This window comes from Micromys minutus (genome assembly GCF_963924665.1).
Source record: "Micromys minutus genome assembly, chromosome: 19".
Lineage (NCBI taxonomy): Eukaryota > Metazoa > Chordata > Mammalia > Rodentia > Muridae > Micromys > Micromys minutus.
Window position 1 is genome coordinate 50,090,278 of NC_137954.1, and position 19,395 is coordinate 50,109,672.

The window sequence follows — 19,395 nt, forward strand, 5'->3', positions numbered from 1 at the left end:
GCATTGATGTCCCTTTTATAGAATGGAATATAATTTTACTATTTTAAATAACTATAGAAAGTTATGGCTACCGCATCCTTGGGGTTGGTCATGGAGATGATTTATTTTTTTCTCAAATATACAGTCAGAGGCACTGCCTCAATTAAGATACTAGTCCTGAAGGAAAATGGGAGGCACCTTACAACCCTCCACATTATAACTCTATTTCTAGAAAGCGCAGGGGTAAAAAGTGGGAACTGCCTACGATACTAATTTGGAAAACTAATGAAATCACAGAACTCTTATTTCTCATAAGTAGCGATCAGTGTCTACTGTCTACATAGTAAAAACATACCTACACATGTATGACTTCAGCCAAGGCTAAAGTGGCAAACAGAAAACATCACACACACATATTACTGCAACCACCTTACTTCCATAAACACACTACACCACAAACAATATCAGCATAACTACCAGCCACCACAAAACAACACAGACTCATTGCCACCAACCACAGCATTGGCAACAAGAGCAAACACATACATCAACATAGCTCGCCACAGAACACATACCTGCCATTATCATGGTCACCAAATGCATACATCACCATAGTACCACACAAAACAATGTATACATACTGCTAGCACCAAACACATAAATACCACCCCAAACAACACACACGGACCATTCCACAAAACATCACATACATGACTCTATTGAAAAACAATACATAAAATCACCATTATACAGCCATAAAAGACACAGAACATCACTATGACAAAACACATATATATCATACCACTATACCACACCACAAAATAACACACAAGTGCTACCACAATGAAACAACATAACACACTGCCATCATATTACCACGAAACAGCACACACATACATTGCTATTATATCTCCACAAAACACACAACACTACACTACAGTAAAACAACTTATGAATCACCACACCCTACTACAACGATTACACTCATAAATTGTGATGCCACCTCACCACTGAGATTAAGTACAGCACATCGTCATCAACCCACATTGCCACATAAACAAAACACAAGTCACTGCCATCATCTTATTAAGAAACAAGTTTATGGCCTTTTTTAAACCCAATTCTTGAGTACCATGAATTTTTACCTTTTCAAAGAAATGTTCCTCTAGCCACTTACAGTCACTTAAAACAAACAACTCCTTTGGCTTCTAGGAAGTATTCTGATTCTGAAGAGCACATGTAAACTACATTTAAAAAAATAAAATCATCTCTCAAAAGGCTCTGGGGCTATTAACAACAGTTTTGTAAACAGAACGACCACTTTGTCATGTGTCTTTTGTAAAGTAGTAACTGTCCTGTGTCACAGTTGTTTAAAAATGATGCAGACCTCTAAACATCCCATCAAAGAGAGAAAACCTATGCTATGCCCTTCATGCTATTCTGCAGTTAGAAAGCTTCTTTGGAATGGAAAACATCATTCAAAAGTGTTTATCAACATCAGAGCTTGGTGTTGTCAAGGTCTGCCAGATCAAACTTTCTTGCAAGCAAGAATCCTCTTGCCCAAGCTTTGGGAGGTGCTGTATCATTTGGACTCTGACAGGGACCTTTCACCCCATCCTTTGCATTTTCCTTCCTTCCCTCATACCACTACAATTACGCAAATGTGCCGTCTGTATGCACAGCACCTTAACTTTTCAAGAGTGAGAGACTGAGGTTGAAATTACCATCCAGTCTTCTTTCAATGAAAGGACATATAGCCCAGGGTGCTAAGTTCCTTGCCAGCCTTGAGCGCAGACACTGGATGCTTCTGCATGGGTACATTTATCTGAAGTCTTTGGTAATATGGATGCATTTGCAAATGGAATCATGTAGGTGAAAAATGTCTTAATTAAGCAAGTTGTCATATTTACCCTCAGACCCGAAGTCACAGAGATAAGATGATGCCTGTTGTTCCTTTCTGGATTATCAGTAACTAAGACAAGGGAAGCTCTACACAGCCACACCCTAGAGTAACTTCTGAAGATGTCAAGGTTGAGTGAACCTTTGAGATCCAGCACCCAGAACCCAGGCACCTAAAACTGTATTTCTTATATTCCACAGATGCCAATTAAACAACCTTAGAAACAAAATCCTTTCCTTTCTTTGTCTTGGAGTCTTTGTTCATTCCATGCCACCTCGATGGAAGGAAGGAAAAGCAATTAAATGGGAGAGAAATCCTAAGTGAAGCATGTATCCAGTGTCATTAATGGGCTGACCTCAGTTAAGCCTGTGAAAGTATTAGGCAAATAAAAGAGTACTGTGCAAAGAATATCACCGTGTGACAAATGAGAACTCTAAAGGAGTTGACGCCCTGCTTCACACACTCAAATAATTTATATAGATTTTCCCCACGGTTTTCAACCATTCCACTTGCGTTTTATAGTAGTGTTCTCGGTGAAGTGCACACTCCCTTTGGTCATTAATTGTTCCAGTCTGTTTGTCACCACACCTATTTTACTTAGAGTAAGATATAAACCATCAAAAGCAAAACAACCACAAAATGAAACAAAACACCCACCACCAGCAACAAATAGCAACAAAACCAAACAACAGCAAAAACGAACAAGGAAAAATGAGGGCTGTTGAAAAACTTCCTCAGGCTTAGTCCATGAATTCTTGGGCATCAATCATGATGATCTTTATTCTTGCCAAAGGACAGGCACAGATGCCAATCAAACCCATTCTCCCATGAACCTGAATCCTGCCTGGTTCCTCGCAGGAGTGGGGGAATACTGCCTCTAAGAAAAGCACATGACTTTGTCATGATGAGACATGCTATGTTCTAGATGCCTCCAGACTTTAATCCTTTCCATCTGGTGAGATCCGGTTAGCAGAACCAAGCTTTATAGAGTCGTATCCATTGCTGGAACGGATAAAAAACTGTTTACATGCAGATGACCTTAATTACTGGACTGGTGTATACTGCCCTTTGCACGTGGTCGGGACCCCAGGTAACATTCACAATTCCTATTAGGGCCAAATAGTTGGCAATTACTTCAGGAAGTAGCCCCCAAATGAAAACAGTATCAAACTTAAGTAGGATAGGTAATAAGCAAGGAAAGTGGGGGAGAAATTGACCAATGTGTGTTACATGCACATATGAAATTTTACTAAAAACATTTTATCCAGTAGACTCTAGGACAAACACCGACAAGAAGCTAATGAGAAACCGTGAAAGGACACGTGCACATGTGAGCATCTCCTTAACACGGGCATTTGTCTTCTTCTAACAAGTCTTGCTGAAACTTAAGCAACTTGGGTTGGGTGATACCAACCTTGGGAGACTTATTGATTAGCTGGTTTCTGATGGTGGTAGAAAGAAACATCACACCATATGTCTCTACCACATAGTTTTGTCAGTGAAGCGATAAACCATACTTTCTAGTGGTGCCTTGAACTGAAGTGGAATGTACGGTAAAATATGGATTTCCTCAAATGAATCGCCAAAAGCATTAATCTTTATCTAAGGACCTGCAGTGGCAGTCCGCTCTCAGTCGCAGATGGGGGATGGAGAGAAAACGTCTTCCAGAAAGCACTTTGGCAGTCAATCTGGTTGATAATGAAGTATGATGAAACATCTGTGATAAATATTAATTTTAATTCTCCCTTTAATGGATAATTGTGAAAAAGATAATTTATCCCATTTCATTTAGATTACAGCTGAGTTTCTCAATATAGGAAAAAGAATATTTCTCTATGGTTTTCAGGTATGAGACTCTAGGAGAGAAAAAGCAGTGCACAAATCCTGCCAACGGGGAAGCAATTTTCTAGTTAGACCTTGAAAATACTTTGTACGCATTCATCTGACCACTCCAAACTTGGATTTGAACCAAGCAATGGTTCTCTGAGTGAACAGAATGATATTTCTACATCTTTACCACTGTAGAAAAATAAATGAACCCAGTGAACTGAATTAATGCCTTCTGAACTGAATTAATACATTTCGGTCACATTTGATACTATAAAAATTGTGAGAAAAATGTACTTGTGAGTAAATGACAGTGAGCTATTTCTGATGACTACTGTATTTCAAACTAGTTGATGGTAGGAACTATTTCTGACATATGCAAATGTATAATTTAAAGTACCCATAAAGATTTGTCATGGAAGTGACCATTAATTTTGATAGAACTAAGAAAGTAACTAATTGCCTCTCAGATATCAATATTAAGAATAGCATTTATTAGGCTAGCTCTTCAGCTCCCTTATATATGGGTACCTTCAGGCTCAGTTAAATACACCTAGTGGGCAGTGCATTCCAGGCCCTTGTCTCTCCACTGTGAAATTCTTTTTCTAAACACTAAGTCTTTTTTTAAAGGAATCTGAGACAATAGACTTATTTTCTAGGAATCAGAGCATATTGTTGGAGTTTTACAATGGCTGCTGTCTAACTCAATTTCTAAGTGGCAAATGGTGATTAAATACACATCCACGTTGACCTTTAATCATAACCAAATCATCACTTCCCTTAGATACAGCCTCTGACATCAGGCAGAGGAAAACAAGCTATCAAGCCCAAAGGTCAGGAACAATAGGCACTGACTTCTGCACTCCAACAACCTTGAGTTGTGTGCCCGGTGCCAGGCTGAATGAGTATCTTTTTCTCTCTCCACAGGGACATCTTTGCCTTCCACATTGCTAGCCTGAAATGAAAACTGTCCACTCACTACCTTCCTGCTTCTTGTCTCCATGATTCCAGGTTTTATACTGGTCTGTGAAACTTATTGCTGTGTACAAGGAGTTGATTTTATAATAATGTTAAAAAAATCGTACAGGCATCACAAGGTTTACCTGGGTCTCCTGAGCACCAGCTAAGTCAAAGTGGACTCTTTCTGAGGATGAAGCAAATAGAGACAGCCTGGTTGGTGAGACAGTAAGATGGGTTATTGCCTAGATCAAGATAGTTCTCAGCATCTCAGCCTGCCTCAGTCTGCCTTAGATGCAACCAGAATTCCTCGGGCTATGCTAACACTCACGAGAAATCTCATCTTTTCTCAAGACTGAAGCCACCACTGACATGACCTTTCTACTCCCTTGAATCCTCTAGTGTCCATTTCAGACAGGGTTGCTCTCATTTTCAGGCAGCGTCCCCTTGGGTTAGGAAAACCAGCTGGGAAGCATGTTCAAATGGATCCCTGCATTGTCCGCCCATAAAACGAAGTTAATCAGACTGTCTGGAGGGAAGTTCCAAGACTGCAGCTGCGCACCTCTGCTCCCACAGGTGGCTAAGCACACTGACAGCTTGGGGGTGAGTCCCACTGTGCCCCTCAAGTCTTCTCTTCCAGGAACAGCGCCGATCTTAAGACATGTTTTCTTTTCTACACTTTAGTTGCTTTTATGAATTCCTCACACTGGACTCTGAGCACCTGGGGACAAAGGCTGTGCAGGGACACTTACAGTGTATGCTACACAGACCTGCAGAGAAAACAGTTCACTAAGCAGACGATCTGCTTCAGCAAGGCGACAATGACCTCCTACACTCCAGTAGATCTTTTACAAAGAAAATGCGTAGTAAAAGACAGCCCTAAGTTGAGTTTAATAAGTGGATTTATAGAATTTTGAATCTTAAGTATTTCAGGAAATAGCTTTCATAAATCTTCTCAAAGGGTCGTTAATAAATAAACATATCATCCCAAATGGTCAGAAATTCTGCTTTTTAATTAAACCAATAATCCAGCAAATGTTATTGATTTAGCAATTCATTTTAACATAAACACCATAAAAGCTCATATACACACACCACACACACACACACACACACACACACACACACACACACACACACACACCATACACACACACACACACACACACACACACAAACGGAAACTGTACTGCTATGACAATAGGGCTGAAGGAAACACAGAAGCAACAGAGAAGTCCAAACTGTCCAGTGAAGGGAATCCCAATCTCTAGATGAGAATCTCCTCTCGATAACTACCAGGGCTGGTTATAGACTTAGATTTTTAAACATGACTTCCCACTCACAGATAAAAGCTAAGGGCGTGGACGTTGGAGGGAGCCTGCATTCACTCAGATTTGGATCCATCCACACATTAGTACTGTAATCTAGGCTCTGTTTTTTCATAAAAATTTTTTCCTCATAAAAAATACATTTAATGGGTAAGCTTTTGTATGGTAGCATTATTACATAACAAATGATTTCAATGTATTTATATGTTAATGCCCCCCCCCAAAAAAAATCCCTGGCTTCCTCTCTAGCAACATTTCTCTTTCTTACAAACTCCTCTGATGAGAATTAATGACCTTTATAACTTGAAACATAATAATTAGGTTCATTTTTTCCACTGATGCCTGTTTTTCTTTTCCTTTGAAACAGGGTCTCACTCTGCAGCCCTTGCTGACCTGGAACTCACTGTGTAGACCTGCCTGTGTAGACCTGCCTGTCTCAGACTCATAGAGATCTTCCTGCTTCTGTCTCCCAAGTGCTGGGATTATAGATGTGTATCACTGGGTCCTTTCTGTTCTAACTTCTCTATCAGAAGTTGGCTGAAGCTTGATCTATCTAGGCCGGGATGTCTTTCCAACTCCAAGTGATGATCTTCATGAACCAGTGCCAAGAGTGTTTCTATGTATTAACTCCCAAACTTCATGCTAAATGATTTCAGGTCCAACTAATCTCCAATATGGCCTGTACTATAAAACCTATATTTTATAATCCATATATGTGTTTATAAAATTTATAAAATAAAGAGGTCTTCATACTTCTACGCTTATGGAGAAGCAGGGGATTAAAAAGAAATGCGTGGGTGTTGCATGTGTATAAGTGTGTGGGTGTGCTCGCCTGTGTTCATTCATGCAGAGCAGAAAGGATGCCGGGTGTCTTCTAGTGCTCCATCTTATTTCTTTGAGACAGGGTCTTTCACTGAACAGGATATCACCATTTTTGGCAGGGCTACTTGATGGCCGAGTTCTGGGTATAGGCCTGTCTTTGATCCTCAAGGGATTACAGTCACCTGCAGTCATGCCCTGTTTCTCATGGCTGCTGGGAATTTGAACTCAGGACCACATCCCTCTCTCACAAGTGCTCTTAATCCCTTAGCCATCGCCACAGCCCCCACATGGTAGGAGGGTCAGGTCTGTAAGCAACAGCCATCACAAGCCAAAGTGTAACGACAGCTGCAACATTGTGTCCCTGGGATTAAGTAAGCAACTGGCAGGTCGCACTCACAGGCTACAATGCTGAGACCATTGGTCAAAATATCCAGTTTGCCAAAATATCCACCAATGTCCACAGTGGAATATTGATCCGTTTATAAAATTTAGCTTCTGAAAAATGACTGAGCACAGAAGAGACACACACGTTCAAAAGTCTTGTCCAGTATTAAATGTCTTTGTCATAGCAAACAGCACACCTTATTTTTTGGCCGAAGTCTGTTCCCACAAATCATCCCACAGCACTCGAATTGGTTTAATAGTTGTTGCACTGCATTTTAGAATGTGAGTTTCTGTGATACGGTAAGAGGGCAAGTTCCTAAATATTTTACTTTAATTATGTTCAAAACAGGCCTTGCTCTGGGATCTGGAGTGGAGGGAGTCTGTCAGTGTTTGAAATCTGACTTTGATTTCTCGACAAATACTTATCATGAGGCTGGGGGTACAGCTCAGGGATAAAATGCAGGCTTAGCAACTGTGAGGCTCTGGGTTCAGTCACTGACCGCAACCGATCAACGGTTATAAATTCCGAGATACACAGATAAAACTGACCTGGAGGCGAGCTACAAACCAGGGCTTCGCACTTACCAGCCCTCTCTGAGCTTTAGCAATGGGGCCGAGAACGCCAGCTACCGCACATGGAGCTCTGAGGGCTGGGGATGCTCAGCGCTTGGAACCATTGTACACTGTACATGCAATAAATGCTAAATCACTATAATTACACCTAGGGGAATAATCGTTAGTCAGGGTAGAGCAAGCTTTCAGCAAAAGGCTGAACTACGCTTCATCTAATTTAGTCCAGGATCCACCACACAGTCTGAGACATGGCTGAACTCTCCCTGCAATCTGTCAACAAGCAACATGTTTGGGATCTCCAACTTAAGCTCTTTCAGATCCACTTCTTAAAATTCCACCTAAAATGAAGCAAGAATGTGTAAATTGAAGGGCGGTAAAATTAAACTGTCGAAACAAAAGACCATAGCATATAGTGAGAACCTTCACTTCTGACTTCAGTTAAGAATTCCTAACAATTCTTTACCTCCTTAGAAAATTAACTTTTAAACATTTCCAAAAGAATTGGGTGAGGCAAATCTGGATTAGAACCCTGGTCAGAAGGTAACAGAAGTGGGGTAAGTTAAAGCAAGCCACCTTCTTTATTTTAAATTACCTAGAGCATGTTACTTGCTTTTAAAGGATTTGCATGCTAAGGAGATGCGAACTGCAGAGGGAAACTTGCAGGCTTACGGTGATGTAGATAAAGGTGGTCAGAAACGTGCATCGGGGGAAATAATAAAATAAAATGAAAAGATATTATCATCACAGTTTCTAACAATAATAGCCAGGCTGGCTGTTCTCCCATTCATGATGTTTTACTTTGGGCGCTCAGAAGGAATTAATATTTTGTAAAGATTTTAAAATTTTAAACTAAGCCTGGATATTGCATTTATATTAAGATTTTGTTCCTAATGTGGATTTTATACAATCTACATAAAAATATTTAATGGGAAAACAGCCTGTTGCCAAAGTCCACATGTTTCCCCTATTAAGCAGAGGTGAACCACATCCCCAGGAACTGTATTTCAAACTCACAGGGCACTCATGAACTAACATAATGAACGATAATGCCTCGCTCTCTGCATTAATATTAAATAAAAGAGAAAATAGAAAACTTTACAGCCACTATCATCTCTCTGGACCATAAATCTCAAGTTTTGAGAATTGCTTCCCAAAAGGGTTGGGAGCGGGATGAGTTGTGAGGAAGCCTCAGAGCCTGCAGATATTTTTTAGCCAGCCGGGAAAGCGCTGGCATAGATTCCTACATATATCTGGCTGTGAAAAGTCTCATTTGTGGTGATTTATATTTCTTCATAAAGAACTCTGTAGATAATATAAGCCTGCTGTGAGGCTGTAGGACAACTTTCAAACCAAGAGTTACAAGACCATTCTGTGAAAATGGAGCAGGAAGGATGAGTGAGGAGCCCCGCAGAAGCAGTGTTCTCTCTGATGAAAGCCCACAACCCGTTATTCCTGCACGAGCTGCATTCAGTCAGCTTTCTCTGTGTGTGTCTCATGGAAAAGATTGGGCCCTCTATAAAGGATTCAACGCCTCCCCAAAGAATGACTATGTCTTTGATGTGTGCATGCTTGTGCACTTTGTAACAGATGACACTTACACGTAGCCACACTGAAGTTTGGTTGTCTTAGTGAGTTACTAAGGGAGGCACAGTACAGTATGCTGACATCCCCAAGTCACTGGAACATAAGCCCTGTTATTCCAAGGGTCACTGGTGTGGTTTCCCATCTCTCAGACATCTGTTCTATGCAATACCACATGAACGTGTGATGCAGGAGCCAGACTGTATTTGGTTAACTCTGAGCCTAGATGGACGCATCCCATGTTTATAAGCCTGAAAACTGCTGTTTCTCAGTGAGATTATGCATTTGACCCAGAGAGTTATTTCTGGACAGGTGGCCACATTTGACATTGGGGCAGGATGGGGTGGGGGAAAAAGCAATCTTTTAATTGGTTTCCCTTTTGCTGTTTATTCAAAACATGGTAGGAGGAACGACAGGGTGAGTGTTATAATTCCCTTTTGTCCCCCAGGAGGTCAGAGCTCCACACAGTCTCCATCTCATAATGACATCCTGAGTTTTCAAAAGGAGTACAGAGAAAAATGGTTCCAATGTTGAACTTCTTATTGGAACATCAGCCTTTGCAAAACTCAGACTACGGGAAGTCTGCTTAGGAGTCCTTGGCTCCTTGTGGTTGATACCACAGGTTCCCATCAAGTCCTAGTTACTTGCTTGTCACAGGTCCCTTTGCAAACTTCCAGGATGCATTGGCATCACCATGTATAAGCTATTATGCCCACACTAGCTTTCACTTCCGAACGTCTGGCATTCGTTTCTCAGGTTCTGTTAACATCAGTTAAGGTATCTTCCTCCTTAACAACATTTCTTTTTTAAAAGGCATAAATGTTTGATAAAGCAATGATGTGAAAATGTTAAAAAAAAAAAAAAAAAAAGATGGATCAAGTCCCGAAAACCACCCTGTGGTCCTGTCACTTGCTTCCCCTCTTGATTTCACTAGGGACACCTGAAGAGTGGAGAGAAGCCACCAAGAAGCACTCATGGCCCAGAATGGCTGAAAACACAGTATGCATACTCATTTAGAAGGTTGTTGATACAGCATCTGGTGATAAACAGTTGTTTCCATGAGACAAAATTACAACTAACACAGGAAAAAACTCTGAGGTCCTGAACATCTTCTCACGGGTTGTTTATTTAACTTTGACTTCAGGACTCTTGAATCCATTCACTCTCCTATAAGATGCTCTGGGACATCTTGAACCAGAAACATCTCTCTAAACTCATTCTTTAAATGAAATGGCACAATCTTGTATGCTCACAGGAGACCTGTAAAGTCTACAAAGAGAATAAAACTGACTATTATTGGAGAGCAAACTAATGTTATCACTGAAAAATGTCTGGTGTCCAACTGGAGAAAATGGGCTGCATTCTATTTTAAAAATGAGACAAAACTTTTAAAAGCTAGTTTTTTTGTTTCTTCTCTAGGAAATACTAAAAATCTGTCATCTTCCTAAAAATCCCAACAACGTTTTTGAATTAACGTAATTAGGCCTCAAAATACCAGTCTCTGAAATGTCACCTTAAGAAAACAAAACAAAAACAAAGGAAGCGATCTAGTTTTTGATAAGAGTTCTACTGGAAGTTTCTGTTATGAAAATTCTGAATCTCAGAACTGTTGCTGCTAAAAAAAAAAAAAAAAAGCTAAAAAACCTAAAAAAAAAAAAAAAAGCTCATTTAAAGGGCAATAACAAAAACAGCATATGTGTTTACACATGAATGTACACATACACACACACTGAAGCTAAACAGTATGAAGATATACGTTAGAAGAAAATACATAATATTCCCAAGTTACCTCTCCTTCGAGAATCAAATTTTGTATATGGTTAAAGTATCATCTCCTGCTTTGATAATCGCACAACTTTCAAGTTCCTCAGTCTCAATAAGAAAATGTATAGAAAGAAAGTAGATTGGTGTGAACTTCCAAAAGCAAAATAATTCTTAATGCAAATTACCAAAGATTGCCACCGCAAATCCAGTTCCCTATTTCAAAGACTACAAATCATTTTGGATGAGGAGTGTTAACCATACCTGCTCAGCAGGTCATTCTTTATGAGACAGTTCATTTCCTGAATCTTAGGAATAAGAAAGACAGTGACAAAGAACTCTTATTCTTAAACCCATTTGACAGACGAAAAAAATGAAGCTTGGTAAGGTTAGACAACGTCCCCGTCAACACACTAGTATTTGGGGCAACAGGAAGGGGGCCTGGAGAGATGGCTCAGTGGTTAAGCATAGTGGCTGCTTTCCTGGAGGAGCTGGGTTCAATTCCCAGTACCTCATGGCAGCTCACAGCTGTCTGTAACTGTGGTTCCCAGGAACCCAACACCTTCTTCTGACTTCCAGGAGCACAGACACATATGTACAAAATGCCCACATACATAGGATGGTAGTGCACACCTTTAATACCAACACTGAGGCAGGTGAGCTCTGAGTCTGAGACAGCTTGATCTCCAGAGCGAGTTCCAGAACAGCCAGAGCTACACAGAGAAACCTTGTCTCTAAAAAACCAAAACCAACCAACCAAAAACAAAGCAATAAACAGAGGAGTAAGTAAACCTTAAAGGAGAATAGAAAGACCCAGCCCCAAGGCTGAAGTAACCCGAGTCCACACAATTTAGCACACTCTACTCTTCTTTGATGCCATGTTATTTCCACAGGATTAAAAACATTGCCAAGCAATTGAGCTACTACAGAGAGGGGCACACAAATACGGCCACACAAATACGGCCATACAATGGCTTCACAATTAATCTTTTCCCTGTATGTGGTAAGCCCCTGTGACACATATTCATTCAGGTTTAAGTTATCAGCTCTCCTAGGTGTGCCGTTTTCTACCATGTCTCTTTGAAAACACACATCTGTATCACAGCTAAGTGGATTCTCTTGTGTGGTTGAGCCCTCACCTGGTTTTACAAACACTTCGGTAAGAAATTATACTTGGAGAGCCGTTGGAGCCAAGTGGTAAATGAAGAACTTTCTTCTTTATATTAATGTTCTGGTTTTCCAAATATTCTCCTACCTATAAACGGCTGTTCAATAACCACACTGTACAGTCAGTTTCTGGAGATAGTCTGGGTTCTTATAAGAAACCACGTCTTAGGAATTTAGGCTATTTTGTTAACAAAATAAATCGTGTAGGGCATATTAGAATTGTCTCACAGCCTAAGACAAAGCTGTAAACGAAGAAAGTACATAGGATGTTGACAGTTACTATGCAGTCAAGGAACAATATACTATGGATTTATGGAAAATGTGCCCATGCATAGAATGTGCCCAGGGATGAATCAGTAGATACAGCAGAGGCTACCATCCTGTGCTTTTAACTGTCATTTTCACTAATTCGGGGTCATGTGGACAATCATAACTCAATTTGGACAGTGTTAGGATTTTTATCTTAGAAAATGCATCTTTTCTAGGTTTAGAAAGGACAGAATGACAGAGCGAAGTCTACCCTCTGCAGGTGGGAAAGCATTCTGGGAGGAGCTTGAGATGCACAAATGTCTATATGCTGAGATGGCAGGCAAGCCACCACCCCTACCCAACATTCACACGGGCGCTGAGGACTCAGACACAATCCTCACAGTTGTCTTGCAAGTACTTTATCCACTGAGTCATCTCCAGAGTCCATTTCTAACCTTTTAAAAATAGAAACACATATTCTTCTGTTTGAAGTACATGAGGCCTTAGATTTTATCTTTTCATTTTTTCCAGTGACCTAAGCCCCAATTTCTTCTCCATTAGTTACTTTGTACCTACATGGATTTTATTTTAAGATTACCTGGCCTTTGTTTCTACAGGCAACACACAAACACACATAGACACTCATGCACACATCTCTCTCTCTCTCTCTCTCTCTCTCTCTCTCTCTCACACACACACACACACACACACACACACACACACACACACACACATGGAGGGCAAAGAAGAATACTGTGTCACAGAAACATTTTAAAGACAAAGTCCGCAGATTAGTCCTTAGAACTGAATATATGCTCTGTAAGCACTATTTACTCCTGGCTATTGAACAAGGTCTCCACGACCAGCAATATCATACATGCCACAGGGTAGAAACAGCTATAGACAATAAATCATAAATATTTAATGTCAGGAGTGATAAGTGCCCGAGGATAATAATTGCACAAGACAGTAAGAAGGTAGAGAATGACAAAGACAGAGTTACGTTATACTTCCATTTGGCTTTTCTGAAAAATACATTTCTCAACACACCTCTAAAAAGAAGGAAAAACTAACAACATGAATAAGAAGAGAAGACGCACAAGTGCTCAGACCCCAGCCCTGGGTGTCCTGCCTAGCCTCATGAACCAGGATGAGGGACAGAGAGGCCGCAGCAGGGAGGAGATCAGAGGATAGGGGTGGGGAAAAGAACATGGCCACGGAGATCTGGCGGGCAAGATCAGCTGTAACAGGGCTGGGGACAGCAGTACTGGAAGCCGGGGAGAGGAGGAGCAGGAGACACAGAGGGGGCTAGCACAGCTCTCCACTAAGTGTGCTCTCAGATCTTCCCTTGGGCATTGTTTATTGATACCTAGCAGGCACCAGCATTGGGCCATCACACAGATGTTATCTCTGAGCTGAAGCGGCAGAACTCAGATAAAAATTAATAACATGAGGATATTAAAGTTCCAAGTGATTTCTGAAATCATCCATTTCAGCCACATTGTTCTACAGATGTAGACTTGGAACTCTAATGATATTAGATGATTTACTCAAGTTCAAATAGCTCATTACAGCAAGTAAAGGGCCAGGCAATCGCTGTGGGTTTTTTTCCCCCTTCAGCAAAAGGGTGCCTTCAAAGCTCAGTTTCTGTGGACTTAAAAAAAATTTAATGTCCTTATTTTAAATATTTCTTTTATCGCTTCTCATTTAGATACGAGAAAAGTTTGTCTAAACGTTTCTCTATAGGTTAATATTGTGAGAAGCATCTTTAATGAACTTTTTAATTTTTAAAATTTCTAATTCCTTATTTAAAGTCTATTCTTCCGACATTCTGATGCAAAGCTGTGGTTTCCTAATATGTAGGACTGCATTTATAGCCGCCAATGTCATAGGATGTATTCGGGCCATGGGCAAGGGATGACCACTCCCGGTATAAAGTCTGTATAAAATGACTTTAACCTTAGTCAGCTGACTGGCAGTTCTGAGAATTTATTACTAAGTGATACAAATACCACCTTAGGATGCCAATCTCTTAGGTTAACTACCAGGGGTTAAAAACTGCTAGTCAGATTTAGGAGCAGCCAAAAATCTACAGCCTATTCCCAAGTGAAAGACCACCAGTAACAAAGAAGCACTCGGGATAGATAAAGGAGCTGGAATAGCTAAGGATAATCTGACTCAAAAGTAAATTGGACACTTCATATAGATAAAGTCAACAGTTACAGTTTCTTAATTTATGCAATGCGAAGAAAGTATAGGGAAAAAAGCCTTGTCTGGATGAAATGGAGGTTGATAAGAATTCCCTGGTTTGTGTCCTGTTTGAGTCTAGGTAGCTCTGCTATGAAATGCCCGCCTTTCTCCCTGCCAAATCTGTTTCTAGCTGACTTCTGGCATCCTCCCTCACAGTGACACTAGGCAGTGAGTCTTTTCGTGATCCTGGTTCTGGAGAAGTGAGGTGAGGTACTACGAGGCTGGTCCCCTTGTTCTCACAACAACTTTCTGTAATTTCAACTTCCTGACACAGGCATTAATAAGTGTGAAAAAAGGGGTCATTTCCCAGTCACTCTGCCCCTTCCTCAATCTCAGGAGAAGGTGATTCAACGGACCCCAGTTCTCCCCCAGGAATCCTGTGCTTTAATTAGGAATGGAGTACATGGAATGTGCTAAGAGATACATCACGGTAGCTCTGCCATGGGTCTCAGCATCGAGAGACGGGGGAGGCTGTCACCGTGGAGTAGACAGGGAGGGACGCTATTGTGGATTAAAACCATGGTTGAAAATTCCATTTAAAATGAACACCAGGCCACTGTGCTTCTTGTAAATGAACATGGCTTTGATGCTTAATTTTGTGTTATTTTACCTTTCTTTTTTTTTTTTTTAAAGTAATTTAAGTTAAACTCAGATGAACAGCAAAAAAAGCTCTTGATATTTTGAAGCATTTGGAACAATTACTTTGACAGGAGCCCTTGACAGTTAAATGACTCCGTTAAATGAATGTTATAGAAGACACATACTGACTTTTAGTGAAATATTGAATTTAACCACAGATGAGAACCTGGTCGTGAGCACGCAGTGTCTCTGAATACCACCCTGCCTACCAGCCTCAGTGGGTTCTAAAAGTTCTAATAATCACGCAATCAGCCAGTTAGCCGGCGGGCGTCTCCCATCTTGATGCTCTCTCTTTATTTTTGGCTCCTGCTTTTGTTGGTTTTTAAGTCTGAAAAGTCGATAAGAAGATATCGGTTCTGAAAATAATTTCCCCTTGTAGCACAGTATCTCCCAGTGGGGGAAGTAATAAAATTAATGCTGCCCAACCAGCGCATCTTCTCTTTCCTTTCCCTCCTTTGCTGACTAGGATTCTTTCAGAAAGGTTGTGAGCAGACTGCCTGGGAACATCAGGGCTGAGTGGATGCCAGTGTTTCCTGCGTCTGTGAGACTCAATTTCCCTCCTCTTATTTTTATGGACTTAATGTGAGATGGTATCAAGGCTTTTTACATGTTTTCTCATGACTAACAACTGGAGTATGTACCGAAATAATAAAACTGGTACTGTTCAATTTCCTTTTTAAATTCAACTCTAATATAAGCGAGTGAGAGAGAGCCGTGGCGATGGTGAAATCTGCCTTGCTGTAAAATTCCTTCTTATGAAGATGCAGAGGAGCTAGGAACCTCAGTGGATCTGTAGGTGGAGACCTTTGAACGGAAGAACTGAGTCAGAAAAACAGGAATGCCCTCTATCTTGTTTGTCTGGCAAGCTGAAGGACGCCAAGCATTTAGAGTGGTATCAGGTGGATTTCCACACAGCCGGAGCAACAGAACTTCCTGGAGGAGGTTAAAAGTCAGGTCTTCCCGAGTGCCCCTGGCTCTTGCACATTTACTCAATAGCTGTCCTCGCCCGAATGGCTTCTTTATAGGCCTGTCCCTGCTAAGACCAGGAAGTGTCTCCCTCCCCCTCTCTTTTCCCTGTCCATCTCTCTACTCTTCCCTCCCCTTCTCTCCCTCCTCCCTCCCCCACATTTCAGAGCCAATATGAGCTCTTCTATAAATGCACCATGATTTAAAAAGTTTTCATGTCCTATAGCCAATAGTGAGCTACATGAGGGAAGGCTAGACTTTTAAAATATCTGATACTACAAAAGGTCCAGCTATGCCTACTAGAGGCCTATCATGGGCCACGAGGCCTACAGTTGGTACCACCTAGAACTCTGTTACTCAATGTGTGGTCTATGAACCAGCAACATGAACACTTCATGAGAAATGCATGCGTGCCTAATCTTAGGTTCTACCTCAGATCTCCAGTGGGCATCTCTGTGACAAGCAGACCCCCAGGTGTCTCACGCATAGTGAAGTCTGAGAAGCATTTAGGACTAATCCATGCCGTGTGACACCTGAAATCAGTATGGCTGCCTGGGATGGAGAATGAATCCAACCGTGGCACTGTGATTCATGCTGGTCTGCTGAGGCCATTTAGAGAGCTCTCAGGGATAGTCACACAATGCTTACAGGTGAGGGAGCAGTTTCCCTGGAACCTTTCCTACATACTTCTTCACACTTGCCTGTCTAAAGACACAGCTGCTCCTAATAATTGTCTTCTCTCCTTGGTGCAAAGCAAGTATTTATCGTCAGCATGCTGACATTTGTGGGAGTTGAGCCTTTCTCCACAAAACCTGTGTCTGACTAAAAGGGTGTTGCTGACACCTGACTAAGAAATGAAACAACTCCAAGTTATGTAAATTTAATTATTTCCTTCATATTTTTTTCAGAAATCTTTCCTTTCTCTAGCTGAGAGAAAGAGAGAGAGAGGGGGGGGGGAGATTGTGTCCTGGCAATTTTCATTTGGTTCTCTGCACAGGCTGACACGGGATTTCATAGAGGAAGAGGTGCAGTGGCTTTAATCTAATTTGGGCTCTCGAGTCCCAGTTAATGTATCTAGGGATCATGATGTATGCGTTTATAAGGAGACATCTGTAACACAGGGTCCAGCTCTGCAGTTGTCCAAAACACAGGTTTAAAAAAAGAAATCAGTCTGAGCTTTGCAGCTGCCCACAACGTAATAAATCTCCATGTACTCACAGATGTAGAAATACTCTCGGCCTGGCCTGAATTCAAATCCTAAAGAAAAGGGAGTGAAGAGCTGGAATTTTTCCGAGAACTTCAGCGGTCCGTTTGGAGAGTGAGGCCGGTTACACTCCCATCTCTTGAACCCTTTGGACGTGTGGTCGCAGGCGCTGTACCCATCAAAATTCACCATGTACAGGACATAACGCTCAGTCTTGTCCTCTGGGACAGAGTCCTCATAGTGAGGGCAGAAAACATCCAGGTAGTCATTGATACAGACATCAATGTGGTAGTCACCCCTCTGAAATCTGTGGGAAACAGAAGGAGAGAACACGGTAATTCATACAGGGAGGTGTTTCTGCCTGGAACCAACAGTTGTATCCCTCAACAACTCTAGAGATAAAACACTTAGTATGAAAAGTCTTCACTGAACACTTAGGATTTATAGCCTGATTTGAAATGTTTTACACACACACACACACACACACACACTCTGCAAGTACCAAATGCCTGCTTCAATTTAATTTTATAAAACTACAGCTTCTCTGTTTTAATTAGTAACTTTTCCCAAACAGCTGAAAGGTATTTCACAGGGCATACTGAAGTGGGAATCAAGAATGATGCGGGAAAATCTTTCTCAGTGTAAAGTCGTGTCCGGAAAGGATACAAAATAAAAAAAAGCTTTTGTTTTTAGCTCACGAGGAAATTCCTCCCTAAGCCCTCAGAAAGGTTCCCCGTAAAACAGTGTTCCTCCTGAAATACAACATTCATAAAGTGCTATAATCTTCAAGCCGGACAGTCAGTCTCACATGAACACTTCCCAGTGATGAGGAGCAGGTCAAGACCATTTTTGGACATCTCTAAATGTTAGAAACTTTCTTCCTATATTGAGCATAAATCTGCTTCTGTGTAATTCCTACCACTGACTTCTGCTGCCTGGAGTTACAAAGGCAGAGTGTAATTCCTCTTCTGCGCAGTAGTCTATAAAATATTCAGAGATGTCAGCAGTCTCCCTGGTCCTTCCCTTTCCCCAGAGGTGAACCCTCATTCCCTTGCTTATCTCTGGGGTGATTCCCAGACTCCCCACTCCAGGACCCTCCCATGCCTAAAAGGTGGAACCCACCCATGAGACCTTCAGCACAGCTTTTTCTTCTCAATGCTAAATACTCACTGACAAAGATTCCCTTTGGAGAGCAACTGTGTGTTTAAACAGGGATGGCGCAAGGCCCTGAGTGAGTAGAACTGTCTTTAAGAATCGGATCTGGTGAGTGAAGTCATAAATCATCCAGAGCCTCAGTTTCCCTACCTGTAAGATAGGATAACAGTAAGACTCCATTCTGTTTGCCTCCCAAGGCCCCTCAAGTCTCAGAGAAGGAGGCACAGGAAAAACATCTTGAGGTTTCCTATCAACAGTTTGAGCAAGAGGAACAAGGGGAAGTTATCAGCCATTCCCATTTCGGGGAGAATCCTCTTTTGTGGGCCACTTCTTGCAGAGACCCATGCGTGTTTATTTCTTCGTGTGTGTGTGTGTGTGTGTGTGTGAAGCTCAAGAGTTTACCTTTTCTTCATTACTGTCGGGCAAGATTTGTCAGGACGCAAGGGAAGACTGTTCTTTTAAAAGATTTTGGAACATCAAGGCAACATCTCTGCTAAAGTACAAAGAAAAGACTTTGCAATGTTCAGATAAAAGGGTGCTGGGCTATGAATCATCAGCACCCAAGAGCAACCTGACAGCTTTGGATGAGAGCCAGACAAGAACTGCAGCAGAAGGCGATGCCCAGATGCACTCTATACTATTATATTATTATT

The 19,395-nt window shown here is 41.3% G+C and overlaps 1 protein-coding gene and 1 pseudogene across 3 annotated transcripts in view; one reads left to right on the forward strand and one right to left on the reverse strand.

Annotated features, from left to right (window-relative positions):
* The window catches only part of LOC308433277 (high mobility group protein B1-like), a 567,491-nt pseudogene that overhangs the window by 252,423 nt on the left and 295,673 nt on the right, over positions 1 to 19,395 (forward strand). The window lies entirely within an intron of this gene.
* EFNA5 (ephrin A5) overlaps positions 1 to 19,395 on the reverse strand; it is a gene marked incomplete at its 3' end in the record, with an annotated part of 267,624 nt that overhangs the window by 24,426 nt on the left and 223,803 nt on the right. For both annotated transcript variants that reach the window (XM_080933506.1, XM_080933505.1), the window contains exon 2: positions 17,602 to 17,894. In XM_080933506.1, coding sequence (XP_080789632.1) covers positions 17,602 to 17,894 — 293 coding nt within the window. The remainder of the gene's footprint in view (positions 1 to 17,601; positions 17,895 to 19,395) is intronic.